Source organism: Ochlerotatus camptorhynchus, unplaced genomic scaffold (genome assembly GCF_037179485.1).
Source record: "Ochlerotatus camptorhynchus isolate MF236.1 unplaced genomic scaffold, CSIRO-AGI_Acam_v1.1 ptg000112l, whole genome shotgun sequence".
Taxonomy (NCBI): Eukaryota; Metazoa; Arthropoda; class Insecta; order Diptera; family Culicidae; genus Ochlerotatus; species Ochlerotatus camptorhynchus.
In genome coordinates this window covers 2710515-2737123 of record NW_027040602.1, presented here as the reverse complement: position 1 = coordinate 2737123, position 26609 = coordinate 2710515, and the positions used below count along the sequence as shown (strand labels likewise).

General features: G+C 38.7%; 2 protein-coding genes across 4 annotated transcripts in view; both read left to right on the top strand.

The window, feature by feature from the left end:
• The window catches only part of drpr (draper), an 87860-nt gene that overhangs the window by 59699 nt on the left and 1552 nt on the right, over positions 1–26609 (top strand). Inside the window, exons 3-10 of one of the 3 annotated variants that reach the window (XM_065219881.1) lie at positions 14005–14251; positions 14327–14797; positions 14891–15036; positions 15133–15555; positions 15826–16521; positions 25964–26317; positions 26378–26503; positions 26577–26595. In XM_065219881.1, coding sequence (XP_065075953.1) covers positions 14005–14251; positions 14327–14797; positions 14891–15036; positions 15133–15555; positions 15826–16521; positions 25964–26317; positions 26378–26503; positions 26577–26595 — 2482 coding nt within the window. Of the gene's footprint in view, positions 1–14004; positions 14252–14326; positions 14798–14890; positions 15037–15132; positions 15556–15825; positions 16522–25963; positions 26318–26377; positions 26504–26576; positions 26600–26609 lie in introns of those variants that run through there. The other 2 variants (XM_065219882.1, XM_065219880.1) reach the window with 2 other exon arrangements.
• Positions 16782–18856, top strand: LOC135699606 (uncharacterized). Its single transcript, XM_065219910.1, has one exon. It carries the CDS (start codon positions 16880–16882, stop codon positions 18362–18364), a length of 1485 nt encoding a protein of 494 aa, XP_065075982.1. The 5' UTR covers positions 16782–16879; the 3' UTR covers positions 18365–18856.

Sequence of the window (26609 nt, the reverse complement as noted above, 5' to 3'; positions counted from 1 at the left end):
TCGTTCGACTTGTGTGCGTTTTTCCTCCAAATAAAGAAATACAGAAAGACTGATTCAGAATGTGTTAATTGTTATACAGGACATTTTTAAACATTTGCACCTATCGGGCAATCATCATATCAAGACGCATATGGTGTACCGTAGGAAGAGTAAACTGTTGACAATCGTCTCCGTTCCGAAAATACCCATATTGTAGATGTATTCTGATAGAAATATGTTGGATATTATCCCTGGCCACAACTGACTCTAAAGTATCGATCAGTTTTCTATCCGGATAATATAATCTCGGATATTTCTTGGGTGCCTGGGCTCTACATTTTTGAAGCTCTAAAATGAACTCTAGTTTTATAGCTTTCATACAACGTGTTCAACGCATAATTTTTATAGGGTAGGTGTTCCAGTAATAGTGGTGTACCTATAGTTGCGGTATGGGGCTGTGTCGAAAGAACGAGGGAAAACCGGATAAGGTTATTTTTCATCGATAGCTCTCCTAAAATAAAGCAGATTTGCATTTTTCAAACTTAAAAATAGCCCAAAAAATGACAGATAACAATTTATTTTCCTTAAGATTTTGAGTCCTATGCACCTATAGTTGCGATAGTGTTTCTAACATAGTGGAACCCATAAGAAAAAAATGCGTTTCACTATTATAGAAACCAAAGTTAGCAAGTACCACTACTACTGGAACAGTGTTGTTATTAATGGAGGACAAGTTTTCGAAAAATATATACAATTTAATTACGATGTAATATTTGTCTATAGTTTGACATATAAAAACAATATAAATATAAAATTGTACGTACATCGTTTATTAATTTTTTAATAAATAAATTGTTTTCCTCCATTACTGGCTCACCCACTCTAATACCTAGCTAGACTATCACGAAACGGAAATGAAACAGAAGCACGCTTAGAATGAAAGGCGAACATCGATTATCGAGATGAAACGAAACCTCCTTATGGTTCAATTTACTTTGATGGATTTTCGAAAAATTCGAATGCAGTTTTTTTCGTCGCATCATATCAGATTTGAAAAAGCTTAAAAACTTAAAAACCTTATGGCTTTCAATCCCTTTCACCGACACTCTATCACCGCTCTTTCAATTTGTTTAATATGCGTTATGGCTCGTTTTCGTTACTTGTTTTAGAAAAATATGTGGATGGAAGATAAATTAAACATATTACGTGATTACGTGTAATCTTCAAGTGTTTTCACGTGAGAAATGCTTTAAATATATACAGTGTCAAAAAATTCATATAAGCGCAAGGGCATTTTTCGGTTGTAAGCATGTCCAAAACAAAACTCCAGTATTGTACATGTAAGATGTTAGACTAATCGGTTATTTCGGCTATAAGACGGTTTCATATTCTTTCTCAATATTTGCTTAGAATAATTAAACATGTTTTAAGGATGGAAATTCTTATAAGCGCAGCTTTCTTTTTATTATTCAAACCATGAATTACAAAAATTAGTATTTGGTTTGTTTACCGTTTTTCAGAATTGTTTCATAAATTCGTTTCGACATGGAATCAACGAGGTTCTCCAACATTTTTAATGGAATATTACGCCATTCATGCTGTTTGTAGTGCATTAATGGTCGGAAACTGCCGACCATCCACCTTGCCAGAATTCCCCGATGATTCTCAATGGAATTCGCGCTGGCCAGTCCAAAAGCTGGATATATCGTTCTGCAAACCATGTTTTTGACTTCTGACACGTGGATTGTGGCATTGTCATGTTGAAAAATAAATTCATTGTCCATGACGTCCTCGGTGAATGAAATCAAAACATCGTCCAGGAGCTCCACATAGCATTCAGAGTTCATTCTGGTAGAAATTGTAGGTATCGGTGTTTTTCCTATACGCGAAAAAGCTGCCGACACAATGAGGTTACCACCTCCAAAATTTCTGCTCAACTCCACCTCGGAATTCTTCCGCAGATCGTGCCAATAATGTGCACAGCAATCAGGGCCATCTAGATTAAATTTCACACAAATGCGACAGCGAGCTGTGAGACGGAGCGTCGCATTACATCCCTAATAAAAAATAACCATAAACGAACAATAACCCAAATCATTGAACTATTCCACAAATGGTTTGGATGATACCCAGAACACGTCGTTAATCAAATTAACCATACAATTTTTATTAGGGATACTCTCAAATCCATGGTGTGCTACATTATTGTACACAAGAGAGACCAGAACGATGCGCGCGACAAGCTACACGCTCTCCACAAATTCGAACGTTTCAATTTTTGTTTGTCTCATCGCATTGCTCTCTCAATTGACGAGTACGAGTGATGGATTTGAGTTCACTCACTCGACAAAAAGTGACACAACAGCGGAGCCCTGTTTACTAAAAATGAACACATGAATAATGCTCTCGTAACATTTCAAAAGGGCCTATAAACTTTTGTAAATAATTTGCTAGGTCCTTTTCACGAGAACCGAAGTACGCCCACGCAAACCAAGAGCACTATCGGGAAGGGGAGCATTTCCTCTGCACGATGGTGTTGTTAGTTTACGTGAGCGTATTCGGTTCGCGCGAAAAAGGCTTAACAAGTTTTGTGTACATAAGTTGATAGACCCGTTTCAAATGTTACGTGAGTATTATTCATGTGTTCATTTTTAGTAAACAGGGCCCCGCTGTTGTGTCACTTTTTGTCGAGTGAGTGAACTCAAATCCATCCGTGCACTCGTCAATGCGACGCATGTAGTCAATCACATGCGACTGTTTCATTGAAACATCTCAATGCGCTCTCTCAGGGCGCCATCGCCGTGCGCTGTTTCGCATGCTTTGACTCTCGCGGTCCCATCATAAGTGATGTTGTCGGGTGACGAGATAAGGGACTGCAAGGGTTTGTTCACAGAAGACTTGTGGCCCTTTGCACATGTGGATTTTAAAATCGGGTAAAGTTTTTAGATGGTTCCAGAAATATCTTCTAGTATAGATTCAAGCAGACTCAACTCATGATTCCAGAGATATACTGGAATCACCGTAAGATCACCACTAATGATCCTAGGAAGACGCAATTGCTTGTCGAAAGGATGCTAAAGGAAGGTAAAGGAAGGCTACGTGAGCGGTGGATGGCAACCTTACGGTAGTTGGGATACCGTTAGCATGTTAGCACCCAAATAATAACGGAATATCTGTGGAACTATGTGTCCTTCAACAAGTCCTTATGTGGAAACCTTCTAAAATACATTTTTTGGAAGCCTCTGATGCTTTCAGCCCATTTGGTGGAAAAATAAACAAGTTATTGCGCATTTGCACCAAATTAAACTCAGAATCCCTCAGAATACTTTTACTCAGACCAGTAAAAATATAAATGGACGATTTTGAATGTAAAACAGCACTATACTATACAAGATCATATGGACGGCCTTAAGTCAGAAGGGACTAAGTAGCAAAATAAAAACAAAAAATGAGTTAATGATATCATAAGATCAAGAATTCCCTCAGCTACATTCCAATTTTTCAGCCAGATTTGAGAAATTAGAGTAGCACGAGAAAACGGTCAAAAGATTTTTCCCATTACATAAGACACAATATTGAACAGCCAACTTTAAATTCGTTTTTCTCAAAATCAAATTAAAAAATTCACATTTCGGTCTGACTTGACCGATCATATCAACACGCTAGTAATGATAGAATTCTGAAGATTAATATTTTTATTTGTCTGGCTTGAGTGAACACTATTTTAAGGGATTATTTTCAACGCAGAAGTGTACTTTGCTGCAAAAACGTTGGTGGTGACTTCTCATTGCATACACACAAGTCTGCACTTAAAAATTAACCAAGTTTAACATGTTGTAAATGTGTTCTGTCAGATCAATTGAGTTGAAATTTTTGACACAAAACTTGCTTTTCCATTGACCTTTGTCCGATCAGCTATGCACAAATTTTATTTTTATTGTCACCTTCCAGCAGTGAAATTCAACATATTTGTAGTTTTGCGTCAAAATTTCAGCGCAATTGATCATAACAGAACACATTCATAACATGTTAAACTTGGCTAGTTTGTATGAAAACGACCTTTGTCCGATCAACTCTGCACCACAGTGTACGTAGGTACACAGCAAAAAAAAATGTAATATCGATCAACGTAATTCAAGCTGATGTATGAAATAATGATGTAATAGCAAAAAGCAGATACAATATTACATCAATGGATGTAATTTTGTTCGCAAAATCGATGTACATCGTACAATGTGATATTACACAACCGATGGATTGACCTGGTTGCAGCAGTTTCGATGTAATATTCAACAACTTTTTTTGCTGAGTACGAAATGCTGGATTAAGGTTAAAGTAATAAATTTAGGAACAATTTGTGTCATATCTGTATTACGGATTGTTGCTAAGCTTCTTGCTTCAGGAATTGTATTGAATACCTGTCAATCAACAAAACTTACTACGGCAGCAACTGAATTCTTCAGATGAGATAGCGCCCACAGGATAGTTCATATCAGCCACCATGATGCTGAATTGAAACAATCAATTTGCGACGACAGATTTCTAAATAGTTCTAGTGTTAGTACCGTGGACCCTCGGTGAATTTAAAAAAAATCATATTAACGAGCAAATAAACCACAACTTGATTGTACATTTCGCTTACCAAAGCTACATCTCTTACTTCGTTCGTTATGAATGGGCTATTTTTCAAGTTAATCCTTTAATCAACGAAAATTGCCGCTAGGAAAACTTTGTTGGTCATAACCATCCGACACCTCTTCTCCATGTTCGATAAGAGTGTAGTAGCTAGGTCGCTTTCCATCGTTTCCAAAACAAAACAACACTTTCCCCACATCAAGAACACGAGTTGGTCTTCCAGTTGAGTTTGTTATTTCGATGTCGCATTGAAACGTCGCTTAGCGACGTCTTATTGCGAAAAGCGCATGAGCTTCGACTCACGCGACGTCGCATGATACTCGTTCTCATGAAACGCATACATCCGGAAATGTGCTGTGCTTACAAAACAGTGCGACACACAGACATTATGAGAATGTGAGATGCGACAAAACTGAAGAGAGAGAAACAGAGTGCTACAAATCTCTTGCGCATGAGACTGCTATGATTATGAGACTATTCGTATTGCGTCTCGCATACGGTAGCGCGCGCACTGGAAGCCTGATTATTCCATTCCTCCATTCAGGACATATGACTTTTAGCAGAATCTAATCTGGCCTGAATATGCTTTGGGGTTTTTTGACCTTTTTTGTATATACAGTACTGGACAAAATAAATCATACACCCATATAATTTTTCTTTGGAGCTCGATATATCAGGTAGATTCAAACATACAATAATGGTTTGTTTTGCAATACTTCTGTATGTTTTTCGCTAAAACTGTGCAGGTATAGAATATTCAATATATTGTATGACTTTCGCAATCATCATTAATAAGTTGTAAAAGGAGAATTTCGAGTTGGACAAAATAAATCTTATTGGAAATTCTTGTTTAATTCAACTTTCAACTTACATTTTAACACTCTCAGTATTTGGTATGACCACCCTTTGCTTTCAACACTGCTTCCAACCGTCTTGGTATACTTTCGACGAGGTTTTGTAGATATCCTGAATCGATATTCTCCCACGCTGCTTCAAGTGCTTCAAAATAAACGTTTTTGTTGGAAACCGATGCTTTATCCACTTTGTTGTCCAAGTAAGACCACAAATTCTCAATTGGGTTGAGATTGGGGAGTCCATTCCAGCGTTTTGATCCGATTTGATTTGAAAAAATGCCGTTGTTTTCTTCGCTCTGTGCTTTGGGTCATTATCTTGTTGGAAAATGTAATTTGATTCCAGGCCAGTTTTCAGTAGCGAAACTTCCGGATTTTCACTTAACAAGTCAATGTGCACATCTGCAGTCATTATTCCCTTTATATGAGCCAAGCTTCCAACACCAGACCACGCAAATTCTCTCTATACCATGATATTTCGCCTCCGTGTTTAACCGTCTTTTGAATGTATGGTTCCTTAAGAGCGTCACCTTGATCGCCTTTTCTGTCCACATAACTAAAATTTGCTCTCATCCGTCCACAGAACTCGTTTCCAGAAGTCCACAGTCATTCCGGCGTACTTTTTAGCAAATTCCAGTCGCTTCCGTTGGTTCCGCTTGTTGATAAAAGGACGCTTCGATGCCAAACAGCTTTTCAAACCGCCGGCGAAAAGTATGTCGACTTACATTGAGATCCATCGATTCCACAATATGCCTCGACGAATACTTCGGATTCTGCTTAGGCATTCGAACAATTCTGATGACATCACGATTACTTGTCGCACGATGACGTCCTTTATCGGATAAATTCCTCACAATTCCTCGTGTTTCGTACTTTTTCCATATGTGCTGAACAGCTCCAACAGCAATTTTCCGAAAAGAAATTCCTTCTAACATCGAGCGAAATCTGCTTTCCCGACATTTTCCACTTTTCAAACGACGCAAACAAAACACAATGGTGCGATGCGCACGCTTCCCGGAACAAGAGCTGTCAAATATTACGCCGTGATGCCAAATCTTCGGATTTTGTTTTTATTTGATGGCTAAAAAATAAAATCTTAGGAGTGTATGATTTATTTTGTCCAAGCACAAAAGTGAATATGTATTTATTTAAATTTGTAACAAAAATAGCACCATGAGAAATACTTGAACTTTTCTGAATATACTGCTGAAATTGCGTGCAAAATAGCAAAAATATGATGTAATGTACTTTTTTGGGTTGAGCGTATGATTTATTATGTCCAGTACTGTACCAAATGTCCAGATCCTCGCAAAATCTGTGATACGCGCCGCGTTGTAATAAGAACGTCGGTCTCACCAAGATGTATGATACGATTTCGTTGTCGATTGGAAATTTTGGTGTTGCCTTTGTTTTTCTTCCTGATGCCATAGTTCTCACCTTTTTTCAAGAAATTTCTTATTACTGTTTCTCCTCTGTTGATTCTTCAATTCCGATATCCTTCAACTCAGTGATTAATCTGCGTTCTGTTTCATCTAAGAATTTACCTTTCGGCATGTTTAATGATTCACTTAACACGAACAAGATGTTTATGCAAACTACGCTCCACGTGACCGCACATCCAACTGCGTCAACATAAAATGACAATTAACTATGGTTTGTGTATTACAGGTAGACTTCAAAATTAAAATGCAACTGCACTCATAAGAATTTAGTTATAAAACTTAAAAAAAAAAATCATGTCAAAATAAAAACACGATTAAATATGAACAATGAACATATCACACAGTTCTGACATGAGTCATGCATTATTAATTTAGACTTTTGAATAGTATTCTAAAGAATATTTATGAAAAAGTCTATGCGCTTATAGAAATTTCACTGTATTTTTATGTTCCGTCATGTACGTCATGAAACCTCTGTTGATGTGTTTTATGGAAGACGAAATTCTCGTGTAACTTTTCAAAAGGTCCTTAGTAACAAATGTAAACAAATCTAGTTAATCGATACAAACTATTACTCTTCTATAATTGTATGTGATACAAAAACACCCATCCAAATTAACTTTCATTTATTTAAGATAATCATAGGTCAAAAATTGTCCAATGTACAGTTTGAAATGATGGATACGTGATTGTTACTTCGGAAATTTGGACTGCTTAACATGATTGGTGCTCATTTTCTAAAGACGGGGTATGGTTAGGTTAGCTACTCTATTCTGCAATCTATTCAAGGGAATCTAGTATCATGTAGAACAAAAAAAAATTGTACTGAATTATTTACTGACTACAGTAAAAATAGTATTGCAAGATGTATTGTTTCTAAACAGTTAAAACAATAATCTGTCGAACTTCAACTTCTCAAAATGGCGGATATGTTACATTTGACTATTTGAAAAGTGACGCGAGAATTATCAAAGTCAAGCTCACTTTCACTAGTCCGCTTCACCGAATGTTGAAAGCAAGACCAACGACGCGACCGGAGAAAGAGAGATAAGTGATTGAAAATGTGTTTGTCGACGCCGACTGAGGTTCCAGAATATTGCGAAGGTGTTCGACTTCATCAGAAAAAGAAAGATAGCATCGATTTTGTCGATTGAAGCTGATATTGTGACGCCTTGGTGGGAGCAAAACCTTATCATTTCAGTACCAACAGATAACATGGAATCCTACAAATACATTTACTTAAACTGCACAATTCGAAAAAGTGGTGTAAATTTCCGTTACTATATAATAATAAATAAAGCGTCATATAGGGGAAATGGATGTAATGTCGGCCTAAATGCCCCTAATTTGGGCCCATACATAAATTCAGCAATCGACTAAATTTACAATAGCGAACAAAAATATCCATTAGTACCGTCCCAATGACGCGTTCATGTAGATTAAATTAATAAAAAGCAGATTTTTAGCGATGGCACAATCTTAGATCCATAGGCCAACATTATAGCCATTTTCCCTATCTAACTTAATTTAAATACACAAAACAGAAACCGTCATCTAATCTAATCTAATCTAATCTAATCTAACACCAACCCAGTCAGTTCTTGAAAGCATCCTGGAAAGTGATGGATATACCTCCATAATTTTTCTTGTCTATTTGATACATGTTTCACATCAAAGATGCGTCTCACATATCAAAACGGCCAAGCCTACTGTGCAGCATTTAAGGGGACGATGCTTCAGAATCCAATAAATGGATATCTCGTACCGTACGTTCCGATTTTGGTAATTATATGATTGGTAGGTCGTTGGAAGCATCAAAGCTAGAAAGGTTAAGTGATGCTCCATTTTTTTCTGACGGTCGGGACATGAGCACTAACTCTTGTCCTAGCCTTTTATGACTTATGGCTATTGCGCCATTACTCGCTTTCTGAAAAGAGAAGAGGGAATGGAAAAGGAGAAGGACAAAGGGAAAAGGATTATGTAAACTCTATGAACATAAACAATATTTTTGATTTGAAATATACAATATAGAAATGCAGAACGGTGGTCTCGACCCGAGTCTTGTCACTATTATCAAGTCATAAAAAGTAACAAGCACTAAAATTTAATCCTTTGATTACTGGAAAATCCTGATTCCCTAGTTTGAAGTTATCACGACTAAGGTTCGGTGGTAGATCTTATACCAGTAATGCACCACAAAAAGGTGATCTCCCAATGTTACTGGTTACTGGAACGAACTCATCAAGTTTAGCCAATTGAACCTGAATGCTGCCTGACATGTGTTGATGTAGAAGTCCAAATTGTAGACAAAGCTTGACGAAGATCAACATGAACTAGTCCGGTTTGTGGTAGTTACGCGGAATGTCTTCCATCGATTTGAGTTGATGTATGTAGTTGATTTTTGATCGTGGCCAATAGTCAGGTTCAACGCTGTGACTCAACGAATGATGGGACGCCTCGTGGAAGTTCTACTTGGCTTCTGAACAGCTTCTCAGCTGCAAATAATTGGCAAGCCTTTTCGTGGCCATCGCTGCAACTCAACGAATGATAGAACTAATGATGGGACGCCTCGTGGAAGTTGTACTTGGCTTCGGAACAGCTTATCAGTGGCAAATAATAGGGACTGAGGAACTAGAAATTGTCCCCTGGGCCTGGTTTTGGCCGGATCAGCAACCGATTATAGATAAAAAAAAACTCCACGGAAAAAAAACAAACGTCAGGTTCGATCACACGCACAACCTACTCCAAATACACAAAACAGAAACCGTCATGAAGCTAAAAGTGCATTATAAAACAGATTCTTAAGCCTAACACGGGAGATATTAAAATCAAAGCAGCTATAACATATGTTGAAAATCTTGCACATGCTAGTTAACGGCTCATTGGCACCGTAGTTTGTGCGACAAGCCGGGATGTTAAATAAAAAACAATGAGAACGTAAATTTACATTCAACTGCTGTAGAAGTGAGCCGCAATCAATGTCCAATCGTAGGAGATCTGTGATAAAGGCAGCCTTAGAGACGCCACGGTGAGCGCTACGTTCGTGGGTAGAGATAGAGATACTATCCAATGATAGGTTAGAATATGATAATGCATATGGCTAATTTTGGTGCCTGCAAATGACCCAAGATTAAAGGGACTATAATAAAAATATATATATATTTTTCTAAAATAGGGTATTTTAACGAGGGGCCTGACTCTATTCTCGATACATGAAAGATTCCGTTTTGCTGTGCTGAGCTGCGCGCACTCTGAGTAGAAGAAGATTAACAGGGTGTCTACTCAATCCAAGGAATCAAATTCCCTGAGTTTTCCAGGTTTTTCCAGGTCGGATGAAAAAAATTCCAGGTGCATACAAATTATACACATTATTATTTTATCGAACCCCCCTGTTTGCTGGTGTTCACACTGCTTGCACAAGTCGAAAGAACTATCAATTTAGATTTCAAAACAAACCTGTATTAGGAATCAAAAGTTAATACTTCCATCATGAATTACCGGAAAATTGCTCTAGTTTCGGCAGACGTATTTGCTTTTATTATTTTAAATAAAATGAGAAAGAGAAGGTGAACTTTGTGGAGTAGGAAATGGTTGCTCAGGAGGAACACCGGCAGGGATTTGGCTCATCTTGTCCATCAAGAGCTGCGATATGAAGATGAAAATAGATTTCAAAACTTCGCCAGGATGTCGATACCAACTTTAGACAAGCTAGTGGGAAAAGTTCTCACTAGATATACATGATTCCTTGAGTTCTGAAAATTTCTGTTAACAACTCAATTCTGCAAGGTCTTCAAACCTTCTGACGTCCCTGAAGTTTTGTTTCTGTTCTCCGGTAAAATTTCCTTAAAAATCAACAATCTTTCCTGACAATCTGCAAATGTCTCGGTAATTCTACAGATTTCTTTGAAGTTCTGTGTGTTCTTCAGAAGTTCAGCAAATTTTCCTAAAAACCTACAAAGTTCCTGAATCCCTGAAGATTTGAGATCCTTGAAGATCAACAATTATCTCTCATGTTCACAACATTTCCAATAATCTACAAACTTCTCGAAAGTTCTGTAATTTTCTCTGCAGATTTTCATGATTCAATGAATATCTGCAAATATCTCTGAACATCTATACAATTTTTCAAAGAATTAAAAGATTATCTAGAAATTTTTGAACTTTCCGGAAGTTTTAGGAAGTATTCTGAAATTTTTCTAATTTTTCTGAAGCTGTGCATATATCTCTAAAGATCAGCGAACTTACCTAAAGTTCTGTGAATGTCTTTCAAAATCCAAGAACCGCAGTAAAATTCTGAAATTTTATTATTTTTTATTAAATAAATTTATTTAATTTATTTATTTCTAAAGTTATTTAAATTTCTTTGTGGAGTCTTCATCTAAAGATCGGCGAACTTCCCGAAGATCTGCGAGTTTTGCTGAAGTTTTGCAATTTTTTTCTAAAAACGTACGAATTTTCTGACGTTCTACAGACTTCTCTTAAGGTCTACGGACTTCTCTGAAGTTCTTTAGATTTATCTATTTCCGACTTCCATGAAGTTCTGCAAAATATTGTACTTTTGTACTTCGCTGCGATTTGTTTTTGGAATTGAGGTGCTTTTCTGACATTTAACGAATTTTTATGAAGATCTCACATTTGTGTGAAACTGTGAAACTTTCCGTCAAATTCCTGCAAATATCTTCAAAGTTCTGTAAAGTTGTCTTAAGCTCCGTAGCTCTATTCCCAAGATCTACAAAAAAAACTTGAGGCTCCATCAATTTCTCAGTAGATCTGCAAACTTCTCTGATGTTTTGTAAATTCCTGTAGGGTTACCCTGAAGATTTGAAAATTTCCTTGAAGATTACCTAAAGTTGTCAAAATTTATCAGAAAATATTTGAGCTTCCTTGAAGTTTTAAATGTCTCTCTCAAGATCTACAAATTTTCCTGAAATCGTGTAAATATTTTTTTTTAATCCCTGAATTTCTGCAATTTTTACTGAAGATCCATTAACATTTCTGAGATTCTTGTGATTTCTTCAGAAGTCCTGTGATTTTTTTCAAAGTTCTGTAGCTTTGTTCTGAAGATCTACGAACTTTTGTGATGTTGAATAATGTTTCGAGGATCTCCAAACTTCTGTGAAATACTTTATATTTCACTGTAGATTCTTGGACTTGTCTGAAGTTTTGCGAATTTCCCTGAAGATTTGTAAAATTTCGCTTATAGTTTTACAAATTGATTTGAAATTATTTTTGCTTGCTTGAAGTTTTGAAAAATTCTTTGAACATTTATCTGAAGATCTACGACCTCTCTTGTGATTTTGTTTTTATGAATTTCTGTTAATAACTTTTAATTTGTTTGTAGTTCTGTTCTCAAGATCTACGAACTACCCTGAAGCTCAACAAATTTCTCAGTAGATCTCCGACCCTCTCTGAAGCTCAAAAACAAATTCTATGTTGGGTCTCAGACCTGCTGTCTGGTATGTTTATTGTTATACAATACATGCTTCGTATGCTTCCTTTTGACGGTTGCCAGTCTCTCTTTTTCGGCTGTTTCCTTTTACGATGATTTTGTTCCTTCACATACAAATCAGCGAAGAGCGAGCGTGACAAGACTCTCTGAATGAACTTGTCTCATTCGCACACGTTGTCTTAGCTGTCAGATGCTTGTCAAGTTCAGTGTCCTTAAGATACGTTTCAAGAAACTGAACGAAAAACTTCTTTTGAATTACGAATGAAGTGATAATTGGAAAATTCCCTGAGTGGAACCAAAATTCCCTGAATATTCCAGGTTTTTCCAGAAAAAAATAAATGCCCTGTAAATTCCCGGTTTTCCAGGTTTCTCCAGGTAGTAGACACCCTGATTAATGAACATTTTGAAGAATTCCTGCAAACATGAACAACGATGCAAGTACAGTGAACCGGGAAATCCGGAAAATAACCGGGAGTAGATAGAAAGAAGATTTATCACGATTTTGAAGATTTCATGCAAAAAGATGATGCGCGATGCAAGTTGATGCGAGAAATGAAAGAAGATTGTTCGAAGATTTATTCGTTAGTGTGAGATTTTTGGAGCATCTAGAATTGAAATTTAGATGTGTCACCCACCTCGATTATCCTATGTACGATTCAAAATCAAAGTTAGCATAAAACTTTTATAAAAAATTCCATTGTATAAATCAAACCCTTGGATTCTTGATCATAATTATCATGGGATTCTTCTTAAAATTACATGTAAGCTCTCCTCGTAATTACCTCAGAATTCTTTTTGAAATTCCTTTGAAACTCTCCCAATAATTTCTTCGAATCACTTGAAACTATTCTGAAAACTCGATTTCATTGCATTTTAAATTATTTATTTTCTTTGTACAATAATCAAAACTATTCCCAGGAACCCTTCGAAAACCTCTGGAATTTTCCTCCTTTCTTTAAAACCTGTAAATTTTTCTGATGTCCTGGAAAACCCTGTAAAAGGCAGGGAATTTAATTTAGGAAAATGAGCAGACACTGTATAGGACTTCAGCCAGGCAATAATCATTTGATCTCACGTCGATGTTTTGGTTTAGTGTTCGGTTTAGTGTGGGTGGCCACTAGACTGATGCAAATTTTTTGGCCCTGATTAGCCTCCCAAAATTTGAACTCATTTGGTAAGAAACTGTCTTGGCGTAAACCATTTGAAGTTTATATGGAAATTACTATGGAAAATCTAAACTTTTTGTTCATTGTCTTTTAGTCAATTTCCAAATAGCACTGTTAAAAAGTTCTGTAGCTATTCTTATGGGAAATTTTTGGAAGCTAATCGCGACCCAATTTGGAACCGTTTGAGCAATATGGAGGGAAAATTTAAAATTTTGCATCAGTCTAGTGGCCACGTACAGGTTCAATCGGTTATTTACCAACCTCATTTGAAAGTAGAGACCGTAACTCAATCATGAAAACTGATCACCACATCATGTCAACAATCGATACACTTTTTTTCAGACTGGGTGTTATGACTGTTAATGATTAGGCTAGTCGAATAAAACATCACGCCATCTGTGATCACGCGCTCCAAATAACATACCAAAAATATGACCCCACTGCATCAAGCGTAGCAGCTATTAACGATTCCTGTTTTTCAGATTGTCCACCGAACCGCTGGGGATCCGATTGCAACCAGAAGTGTCAGTGCAAGAACAATTCCACGTGCAATGCTCAGGACGGGAGCTGTGCCTGCCAGAAAGGGTACACCGGCGATCGGTGCGAATATCAATGTCCATCGGACCGTTACGGACAGGATTGTGCCGAAATTTGCCAATGCCAGAACGGTGGCAAATGCGATCCGGTTTCCGGCGAGTGCTACTGCGCGCCTGGTTTTGCGGGGCCTTTGTGAGTGTTGATAATTGGTTGCATGTGATTCGGGTTTGGCATGCTAATTAAGATTTTGGTTTGTTGTTTTTCTAGATGTGCAGAAAGGTGTCCAGAGGGTAAGCACGGAGAGCAGTGTCGTTCGGATTGTCGCTGCCAGAATGGTGGAAGCTGCGATTCACAGACGGGTGAGTGTATTTGTCCGGCCGGTTATACCGGATCGGTATGTGCTAATCGCTGCCAGGGCCAACGGTATGGCCTACGGTGCGAGCAGAAGTGTGAGTGCTTCAACGGAGCGGATTGTAATCACACGACAGGGGAGTGTATGTGCGCACCTGGATTTATGGGTCCCAAATGTTTGGACTCGTGCCCGGGCAACACGTATGGATATAACTGCACAGAGACGTGTCGGTGTTTGAATGGAGCCATATGCGATTCGGCCACCGGGAAGTGTTCCTGCGCTGCCGGTTGGATGGGAGCGGACTGTGGGTTGAGGATTTGTCCGGATGATCGATTCGGAGGGAACTGTACCGGTCAATGCGAGTGCGATGTAAATAATACCAAGATGTAGGTTCTGCTTTCGGGGGATTTTGTTTTGGTAGCCTTTTTTGATTTTCGATTTTTGTTTGTTACATTTTTATGTTAATTTGGTGACCAAAGGTGCCATCCATGGACCGGAAAGTGTCTATGTAATCCAGGTTGGAGTAGCACTCTGTGTGACAGGCCATGCCCATTCTTGCGATACGGAGAAGGTTGCTCGATCCAGTGCAACTGCAAGAATAATTCGCCATGCAACCATATCGACGGTATGGGTTCTTTCTTCTTCTTTCTATTTGTTTGTGTTGTCTGGCTTGGTTTAGTTTTCTATTTTGTCTGAATTTCTAAACCCTTTTCCTCAATAGGAACGTGTAACTGCATTGCCGGTTACAAAGGCGACAATTGCGAGGAACAATGCAGCAATGGAACTTATGGTCAAAACTGTAGTCAAACGTGTGAATGCATGAATGGTGCTACGTGTTCCCCGGAGAGTGGTCAGTGCTTCTGTACGCCCGGTTGGCAAGGCATCCGCTGCGATCGACCCTGTGATACGCACCACTTTGGAAAGGATTGTACCGAGCGGTGCAATTGTACGAATAACGGTGTCTGCAATCCGGTCAACGGTCAATGTACATGCCCGGCTGGATGGTCCGGAGAACGGTGTGACAAGAAGTGCGAATCGGGTCGGTTTGGACAGAATTGTTCGCAGAGCTGCGATTGCAGCTTGGAACATACACTGGCTTGCAATGTTACCACGGGAAAATGTATCTGCAAGGCTGACTGGGGTGGTGAGTTGAGGCCTTCCACACTTGCTCTTCCCAAAAATTGCACCCTTATACTAACTGGATGCTTTCCCTTCGATTATTCCTATTTATCGCCTTACTAACAATCTGGGTTTGGATGTTGTCCGTAAAGAATCATTTGGTATAAAGATTTCCGATTGAAGCACTTTGCAATTGGTACCCATAAGAACACCGAAATGAATCATAGCACATCATTATGCGATATTTTGAACTTGTTTGAAATAGTATCCTAATCATATTTTTTTTCCCACTCAGGTGTACGCTGCGAGAGCCGCTGCCCATTGGGATACTACGGAGAGTCATGCAACGAAATATGTACCTGCCACAACAATTCCTCCTGCGATCCTATCACCGGGGATTGCATTTGCTCTCGCGGTTGGACTGGTCCGACTTGTAACGAACCTTGCCCCGATGGATTCTTCGGTCATGGCTGCAAGGAACAATGTCCGGTTTCAAACACAACGTGCGATCACATTACTGGAAAGTATTCTTGCCGACCGGGTTATATAGGTACCACCTGTGAGCATCCATGTCCTTCCGGTACGTATGGCAACGAATGTCGTCACAATTGTACCTGCAAGAATGGTGGAGAGTGTTCTCATGAAACGGGAACGTGTCAGTGTCCACCCGGCTGGACCGGTGCCAATTGTGAAGAGGTTTGTCCGAACGGATTTTACGGAGTGAACTGCAATCAAAAGTGTAACTGCAGAAACAAAGCCAAGTGCCGGAAGAATGATGGACAGTGCATTTGCGATCCGGGTTGGATGGGTAATCGATGTGACGAGGTGTGTCCGGAAGGGTTCTACGGAAACCATTGTATGGAGTCGTGTAATTGCCCACCGGGTAACTATGCCTGCCATGCGGCCAGAGGATGCGTTTGCAGCGTGGGGTATTACGGAGAAAAGTGCGACAAATCTCGCGCGGAAGCTAAGGTCCAGCCGACGGAAGAGAGTAAGTAGCTTTTGTTTTGCTAATATTTTTTTACTGGAATATTGAATTTCTATATTTATAATACGGTACAAACGATCACTTGGGTGGTTCAACAGTAAAGGTCGATCTACTGTTGGAAACTACCACATTATACTTTGATTGGAAATTACAATCCGAAGACGGCGGCCTTCTGGAAGCGGATCCGACTTCTGAGGGAGAAGATTTTGGTCAACCTTTGGATGATTACATTCATTTGTCGGATGAACCACACAATGAAACAGAGTCTGATGGCGTCCAAGAGTACGAAACTATCACTCAGATAGTAGTTCAGAAGTCTGATAAAGGTGTTGAAAATACCACTCTTCATGTCGAGTGGAAAATGCTATCCGAAGATGATGGTTTCTTGGGCACAGATCCCACCCAAGAAGGGAAAGATTATGGTTACCCGTTGGATGATTACATTCATCTGAAAGACGAACCGCATTATGATTCCGATGTTCATACCATTCCTATAACTGGTACTCCTGCCCTTAACCAGGCAGAAGCCGGCTGGGATGCTGCTACCACTCCGCAATTTGATTGGAAAATGCAATCTGAAGATGGTATATTCCTAGTTACCGATCCGACTCTGAACGGAGAGGATTTCGGTCACCCTCTAGACGATTACATTCATTTACAAGATGAACCACATGTCGACAGTCAAATCATACCGACAACTACACGTTCATCACACCAAACAGATGTCAATCAAGATACCACTACCTTGAAATTTGATTGGAAAATGCAATCTGAAGATGGTAGTTTCCTAGGTAACGATCCAACTCCGGAAGGAGAAGATTTCGGTCACCCACTAGACGATTATATCCATTTACCAGATGAACCGCACAACGACAGTGTAACTACGCGCTCATCTACTCAGACAAAAATCTATCAGGATCAGGATGCGACAATGCAATCTGAAGATGATGGTTTCTTGCCTGCTAATCCTTCTCCGGAAGAGGAACACTTTGGTCACCCACTGGACGATTATATTCACTTACCGGATGAAGTGCCGCATAACAACAGTCATTTGATTGTCACGACTACAAACTCAAATGAACCAGAAAGTATTCAAGTTACTACCACCTTGCAGTTTGATTGGAAAATGCAATCTGAAGATAGCAGTTTCTTAGCTAACGATCCGACTCCGGGTGGAGAAGATTTTGGTCACCCTTTAGACGACTATATTGATTTACCAGATGAACCGCACAACGACAGTCAAATTGTCACCACAACCACTCCGCCATTCGATTGGAAAATGCAATCTGCCGAAGGTAGTCTTTTGGCCACTGATTCGACTTCAGGAGGGGAAGATTTTGATAACGGCAGTCGAATCATACCCTCAACTACGCATTCACCACATCAAACAGAAGTCAATCAAAATACCGCTACACCACGCTTTGATTGGAAGATGCAATCTGAAGACGATAGCTTCCTGACATCTGATCCATCCCCTGCGGGAGAGGACTTTGGGGACCCGCTGGATGATAATATTAATTTGCCGGATGAGTCACATGATGGAAATTTAACCTCCAATGATCGCGAATCTCCAACGGTGGTATCAAAAGAGGAAACTGCCACTACTCACACACTTGACGACTATTATCAAATTCAATTTCCAGACGAGATATCATCCAGAAGCGGCGATGATGATTTTGAAAATTACACGGATTTGATGGAGAATGACGTGTTGCTTAGTGGAGCAAATTTCTCCTCTATCGTTCGTGGCAGAAATGGAACTACGGAGGTGGAGAAAGTTTTTGGTAAATCCATATGGTATTGTTATTCGTTGGTGATGCTCATTGTCGGCACGTGTGGGATGTGAAAGCGCATATGCAACACGGTTTTCGATGATTGGCAAGTGCATTCCTAATTTTAGTTGCGTTTTAGTTGGAAATTATTAGTCATACAATTTCTAGGCATCGTTCCACCCCGTAAAATGATATTAGATTCGCAGATGTTCCGCGAAGAAAGCGAAAAAAGGGCACCTAGCATCATTTTTTTTTTTAGATGATTTGAGTTTTGCAGAGTGATGATTATTATTTCAGTAGAAAAGGATTGATTGCACTATACGATAAACTGGATTTCTTTTCTAGCGCAGATTTGTATCTTTCTTGAATTGCTGTTAAACTACCCGTGACAAAACAAGGCTTGTTAGTCATTATCATTTTTGGGATCAATGGAAAAATCAACTGGGAACCCTGCAAAATCACTAATATCGTTTTCGTGTTTGCGTTCTAACTTCGGTATAGTCGAAGACATCATATCAAGAAGACTGGCAACTTTGCGAGAATCCAAGCGACAGACACAATAGCGCTTCTTGAGTGAACGCATAGAAAAATGAGCAAATACACTAACCTTTCTTCTGAGGATGTAATCTTTGCTATCAAATTCGTTCGAAGCATTGACCTTTGAGAGGCAGATGACGCGATTGTACCTGTCTCATAGCGTTCGAATTAGAAAATGGAAGAGTTGCCAGTCTTCTTGATTGGTTATCTTTGGTATAGTGTAAGCTAGAAATCCTTAGAGGAAGTTCTAGTAGAAAATCTCAGAAGAAGAGGAGTGAACTGTCAAAATCTGAGCCAATCGGACATTCCCATTAGATTTTTTACGAGGATTTCTTATTCTTAGTAGATCATTATTGAGAGTATTGTAATCAAATAAAAATTCAATCACCTTTATGTTTCGTGTGCTTATCAAATGCAACTAGGTTTTAGAATCAAAAATGATATTCTAATTCTATTGATTATCGTAATCCTATTGGTTAACTAATGCCACTAAGAAATGTACAAAATATTGCGATGCACTCAATTTTTTTTTTTTGCACGTACATCGAAACGAATATAAAAGTTACGTGAAATGCTAGCTTCAAGCAAGGGTTGCGGGGTAATTGACATACTCTTCTGAAGAATTGTATTTTGTTTTTTCCGCCCATCTCTCTCTCTGAGGATTTTTGGTGTAAGCGACAATCGAGCAGAAGACCCGTCAGTTGATAGACAATAATTCTTGTTAAATTGAAATATTGTTATCGCCCGAAATGTAATACTACATTATTTTAATAAAATTAGTATTAGAATAAGATATAGTAAGGAGTTTAATTAAAACAGATTAGAACATTTCGGATCATCGTAAAACATATCTTTAATAACTTATGACCTCAAATCTCAATTTTCACCAACAACAATGAAACTTGACGAAAGCGACGAGTCATGATGATGTGAACAACGTTCAGGGTTGCCAGTTAATTTATTTGTCTTCGCGTTTTTCTCTCTTATAGGGCTCTAGTGACAACCGTTTTGTCACCAAGATCTTGGTACTCATCTTGGATGAACATACACTAACCTTCATCGTCCATCCAGTTCAAGCTATAGATACTATAGATTCCATAGATAAGCGGAGGCAAAGTATAATGTAGCCAAACGAACTGTCAGTTAGTGTAGCCAAACGAGCATGACGTCATCACGATGTTGTTTGAGGGAGAAGTATTGTAATATTATGAGCACAAAACGCTTTGTACACTCCACAATCCGATTTATTTCGCGGACAACGGAAGAAGGAAAGATAAAGCAAACCATTCCTCGACTCATTGTTGCAAATATTTGCTTTGCACTTCATTTTGAACTTTTACGCACGAAACAAAACAAAACTGCACAACAAAGAGCTCTATAATGGCATGAACTTTTTTCACGGATGCCAGTAAGATCATTTATTTTTCATGGTTGTCAGAACAACTTTTTTGTGCCTCCGCTTATCTATGGAATCTATAGTAACTATAGTTCAAGCAAGATTGCCACTTGCACAGTTTTCGTGTCGTGGTGTTTATGTTTATTTTAAGATGTAAATATCAATCAATGAGGTTATAAAGTGCTTTTAAGTCGTATGTATGTCGAGTTTAGGTCGGTTGCAATAATCATATCCTCAACATATTAAATTTTTCCAGCGTTTGGACAACAAGTATTAAAGTAAGAGTAATGTTTATGAATTTACAACTGCTTCCATAGTAATCCCCATAAAGGTTGCAAATACTTTTTACGGAATAAAGCACCCTAGTGAACTGTGGCTATTGCCTGTACCATTTGTGCATTAGTATAACGGGTGTCCACTAAAAAATGAGAAAGAAAAGAATGGGTCGGGAAAAACACACCAGTTCAAACTGATTTATTTCATACAAAGGGTTAACTTAAGTCTTCAAACTGAGTTTAGTGAATATTGGCATACGGTCCAAGGCAGCTTAGTCATAGTATTGGAACACGGCTGCCACATAGATTTTCCGGATGCAGCTTTTGATCCTGTTCGTGAGTTGCTTGGTGTCCTTGGCCTTCCCATTATTCTTGCATGCCATGGAGCTCCGGTCTTTCGGCACATATGGTATATTTTGGCTTTCCGTCGTACCTCCGCATCATCCAGCGGTATTGGGATCTCACAGTTTGGATTTGCAAATCTGGGGATCTGATTTTCTTTCTACACACTATTCCCCCCTTCCTTTGAGCGAAGACAACATATGAAGAAGACTGGCAACTCTTCCATTTTCTCATACGACGGCTATGAGACCGACACAATTCCGTTACCTGCCGCTCAAAAGTAAATGCTTCGAACGATTTGACAGCAAATATTACAACCTCAGAAGAAAGGTTGGTGTATTTGCTTATTTTTCTATGCAGTACTTCAATAGAGGTAACTCTAAGACCATAAGGTCCCGAAGAAACGTGCTCAACTTTTTGGGTCAGCACTGGTACTCTCTTCGGTCCCAAGCTAATCGATGCACCCCTCGAAACATAGGAAAATCCACGAACCCCTCATTTTATCTGTCAAACTTTCATAGCGAATCAAAACAAACATAGTGTAGTACTAGAATTCCGACTAGAATGGGATAGGTTAATCGTTTGCTTGGGACCAATAGGCTAGTCAAGTAATAAGCGAGGGGCACGCAATAGCCTTTTTGACTGCGTTGGATTTAAAGTACAAGGTATTCAACTATGTAATTAAGTAATTAAAAATGAAAATTAAGTATTTCACGTAATTAAATTTAATTTCGCGTAATCAAAGCAGTGCCAGTGTAATTAACACGTACTTCAATTAACTTACGTAATTATTGTAATTAAAAATTTATTTTCTGTAATGAATGTAATTAAAGTTACACAAATGTAATTAAAAATGTACCCAAATCCTTATTCTTGAACTATTTTAAAAGAAATGATGAAAACCCTTAACACATACTCGAATGAATCAATATATTCAAAAACACTTCTTACACCCCGAAATACGCCCATTAATGTTTTACTAGACTACAAACATGACCAATTCTGCGAATACTTATACACTGGAGTCGCTTTTTACGCGGTTTTTTTTACGCGGATTTCGGAATTTACGCGGATTCCAGAATTAACGCGATTTTTTTTTACAAGGGACGTATCACCCGCGTAAAAAGTGACTCCAGTGTACTAAATTTCTTGAAGCACCATGCTAGAATTGGAAACTGAAATAATCCACTCGCGACAAACGATTTCACTCTCGTTTTGTACGTTCAACATAATGTCGTATCTAGTGCACTGTATTCGTTGAATAATGCTCTTTAATGCAGAACTAGAATAAAATGGATTGTCACGAGTGGGTTATATCGGTTTACAACTCTAGCGACAATATACAGTGAAAAGGAAGTGATACTCATAATGAGGCCGTGATTGCCGTACAAATGAAATGGGAATCACTTAGTTGTGACGACAAGTCTTCAAATTTTACATTTCCTTAAATTCAAGCAATTCCTCGAGCAAATTTCCTCCCGATTAAAAAATGTTCGAATTTTAAGCCATGCTCGCAGCACAGTTCGACAGATGATGATATTAGCTTGTGCCTGAATTAACAGATTCAATGGAAGATGTATTTGCATTTGCATTAATTTTCTGATGTTACGCGTGACTTCTTCGATTATTTCAATATTTCTTTCAAACTTAATATTATTATACTAATAATAATTAACAGATTTAAGGCAGACTTCATTTACCAAAAAAAAAATATAATCAGGTTTTGGTTGCAGACACTAAGATGATTCAAACCAATTGTGTGCTTTTATTTGTATTATCGCCATCATATGATCACATCCGTATTCAGAATTGACGCGATAGCACTTATGAAATTCGCCTCCCCATTATTCGTCTTTCCATGGGTCAACTAAACAATACTATGGGCAGAACTCAAAACCGATAGAAAACGATGAGTCAGTCCCATGTGCACAGGACACGAAATGATCGTTACCGATCAACTTGACACACTCCAGTTATCCGTGCTGGGAAGACAATTGCATACTAGCTGCGATTTTTCCCCGGAAGTAGCGCAGCGTGTGAATGTCCAAAGTATTCACCAGCTCCAGTGTCCGTTCAGCTCTTTCTCTTAGGGGCTGTTCATAAACTACGTAGACAGTTTAGGGGAGGGAGTTGACAATTATGCACGGCCCATACAAATTTTAAAAATTTTGTATGGACAATTGTCTACGCAGGGGAAGGGGGACAATAATCCAAAAAAATGTCTACGTAGTTTATGAACAGCCCCTTATCGGCCTCAAAAAAACTTCTGATCCTGCGAAATGGCCAGCGAAAGAACTATTGCCTTCTCCGCCTTTGTCACCGTTCCCGCTTGATCAGGGTACAGAAATCGATCATCGCCAGTTAAACACAGACCCATCGGTGACTGATGCTTTCAAATACGATTGATTTCTATATTGCTAAAAAAAACATGCTTTTGAATTTAATTCAAAATACATATTTTAGTTTTAAACATGTTTTCAGTTTACTTTGAATCATTCATATGTTTAGAGTATAAACAGATTTATTTTTGATTTGAATGAACAAAATTCGTATCCGAGGAGAAATAAAAAATATTTTTACATGTAAATTTTGTTAATAATCTAAAAAAAATTGATTTTCTTGAAATTTCGATAATTTTTCCCATTATTAAAAAAAAACCGTGTCGAAAAAACTATATTTTCGGGGCGGTAAACTTCCCCTTAACCATACATTTTGGGGTTAAATACAAAGAGGCAAAACGTGCTTGACATAATTTTCTATTGTAGCGGCGCCGGTGGTGTTGTGATAAGCGTGATTACCTCTCATCCCAGCAGGCCTGGGTTCAATCCCAGTCGGCGCCGCCGGGATGTTCTGAGGCATAACATCTCTGATCACGCCTCCCTTCGGAAGAGAAGTAAAGCCGTTGGTCCCCGGTTCATGAGTTGATGAGTCGATAGGTATATAGGATCCAGGTGTGGGAGCTGCCTCCCTGGCGTCGGTAGAATTGGTGCTCAGCACGGAAAACAAGATCGACGGAAAACAAAATCAAGGAAATTGAAATTGTAATTCTGTTTTGGTAGATGTGAAACCAAATTAAATCCGTTATTTCTAAGGTTGAACCAGTTAGCACAAACAAACATTCCTTTCATTGTCACATTATTCGGCGCTTTGACAGGGGCGTGATCCAGGGTATAGGTTTTTGCCCTGCCTACACCTCGGCAGTATTGACATCCGACTACATTTCCAATCACGAACCGATCGTTGCATGTGAATTGGCACCAATCACCAACGTAGATTTCCTCGTAGGTCCCGGGAGATGTATGTTTATAGGGTCTATTCTGAAGTCATAACAGCGGTAGCGATACAATCTATCAGAGCTGACATTATCTTTAACGTAGCAAAAGGGCCTGTGAAATTTTTGTTTCACGGGCCAATAACGAAAGGGTCTAACGGTACGCTGGGGGTAATTTAAGTACATTTCTCGCTGTACATTAATGGAGTTAATGTACTTAATTTATGCGACTTGTAATTAAAGCTGAGTAATTAAATCAAAAAAATTCTGACGTTCGTAGTTAAAGCAATTAATCATGTAGTTAACTGTAATTATTGTACTTAAAAAAGGCTTGCGTAGGAGTTAAAGGTTATTGCGTGCCCCTCGGTAATAAGCCAATTTCAAATCGATAGTTTTGTATTGATTGTTGGTCTTACTTTGTAGCTGCGCCTTTACCGGCTGAGCTAAGGGAGGTGCCAACGTAATTTGTGAAAAATACTTATTAAAAGTGTTTTAATCAAATTATACTATGTGTACGGGTAAATTAAGCAGATTTTAATTGAAGCAACATAACATCTTGGTTTTTTTAATATTTGGTGACATAGGCCCTTTTCACATGATCTGCTAGAATTCTCTATCATCCTCCGGTTTCTAATTACTCACACAACTGGATAGATGGTTGCTTTCCTTGGCAAAGATGTTCAGATTGATAAGAAATGTTGGATCGTGAATAGTTTAATTCAGAATTCATCAGCCAGGTGGTGCTAGTGTGTCATTTGACTTATAGTTGCTTGTTTAATTTTACTGCTCGAATAGGTGGAAGGTTATTGTATATAGCGAACTTGTTCTGGAGGACAAGACCGATTGGATAGCAGGTTTCATTAATGTGGTGTTTAAATCTGTCCGGATTTGCTAGCGCTAGTAAACTAGCACTGAATTGTAGCCAGCATAATGTAAACAGGGCATCAGCGTCTACCAGCATGAAATTACAGGAGCAACTGAAATTCGTGCTAATTGGTTGAGCTGGTGTGCTAGTGAACTAGCATAAGTGTAAACAGCCCATAAAACAATGCATTTCAGTAAGCGGATACTGTTCACTAGGTGAAAACAAACATTTTTCAGTTGCCGAACGTTTAGTCTGCTTCATTTCAATAGTTTGGAATTGAAATTTTGGATTGAAGCTTTTGAAGTGTGGTCGTGTTTCGGACACAATCCTTAGCCATTTAAAATACTTTTTCTTAGAAACTCCGTGGGAACAACAGCCTAATTTCTCTACTGCCATAACAACTATCCATGTTCTATGCAATTCTACTGAAACGTGATTCCTTTATGTGCATAACGGTCATATGTTTGATCAACATTTTGTTCAAAATCCTCGAATTATTCTTCCGTTTTCCGTCACTGGATTATATTTTTAGATGCTTTAATGTTAAGTTCTATTCTCTAAAAATACCACTTAACCCTTTCCTGCCCGGAAGGTTTTTCGTTGTTTTGAGATGCAAAAATTAGTTTTGAAATAAGTGCTAGAGCTAATAATATTCCATACAGCCTAAAATTATTGAATCCATCAAAAAAAGGTTTTGTTTAAAATCAATATAGTATGCTAAATGTTTTTCAATAGTTACTCAGCTGAATCTTCAAGAATGCATATGGATGAGCATAATGAGCACACGGAGAAGCTTGAATAAATACTGACTATTTAATGGTAGACTGACAAACATCAGACGGTCCGAAAAGTTGTGGATCACCTGTGCTACCACGGGAAGGAAAGGGTTAAAACTGCACATACAAGCTTACAAAACTTTGTTGTAGCGTCCTATAGAACAACACTGTGCAAGGTACATACTAATTCTTACATTTCTACTTTCAACAGCATCGAACGCCGGCCTTGCATGGGGTTTGGTACTGGCCGTAATTTTCGTAGGCGTAATCATAGCCCTGGTCCTGTACTATCGACGCCGAGTGGCAAATCTGAAAGCGGAGGTCAACCACGTCGTAAACTACATGATCCAGGAGCAGCCGGGTCATTTCGATAATCCCGTCTACTCGGCTTACCAAGGGCAACCGGGCGCGGCTGGAGCTGGTGATGGACAACCTAACGGTGTTCGTCCCATGACCCATGATATGCTTTCGAATGGCTCGCTGATTCGAAATAACCTGAGGAGCCCTAAGTCCAACTTGGACAAGTATCGCTATCCGGAGAATGAATCAGTTGGAACTGATCGATGTAAGTCTTTGCCAAGATAAGCCTAGATTAACGGTATATAATTGGACGTTTTATTTTCAGCCTATTCCATCCAATTCCTATCGGAAAGCCAGAAGAACTTTGATGCTGACATGACGAACCCCAACTACGACGCAAAAGATCACGTGTATGATGAAATCAAACACAAAGATGGTTACAAAGATCTCGGTAAGTTGTTGCCCAGCGTTTGCATTTTGATTTCTAGTTATTCACTTCAATTCCATCCGATGCATGCTCTCAGATATGATACGTAACGAGTTGTAAGTCTTGAGAT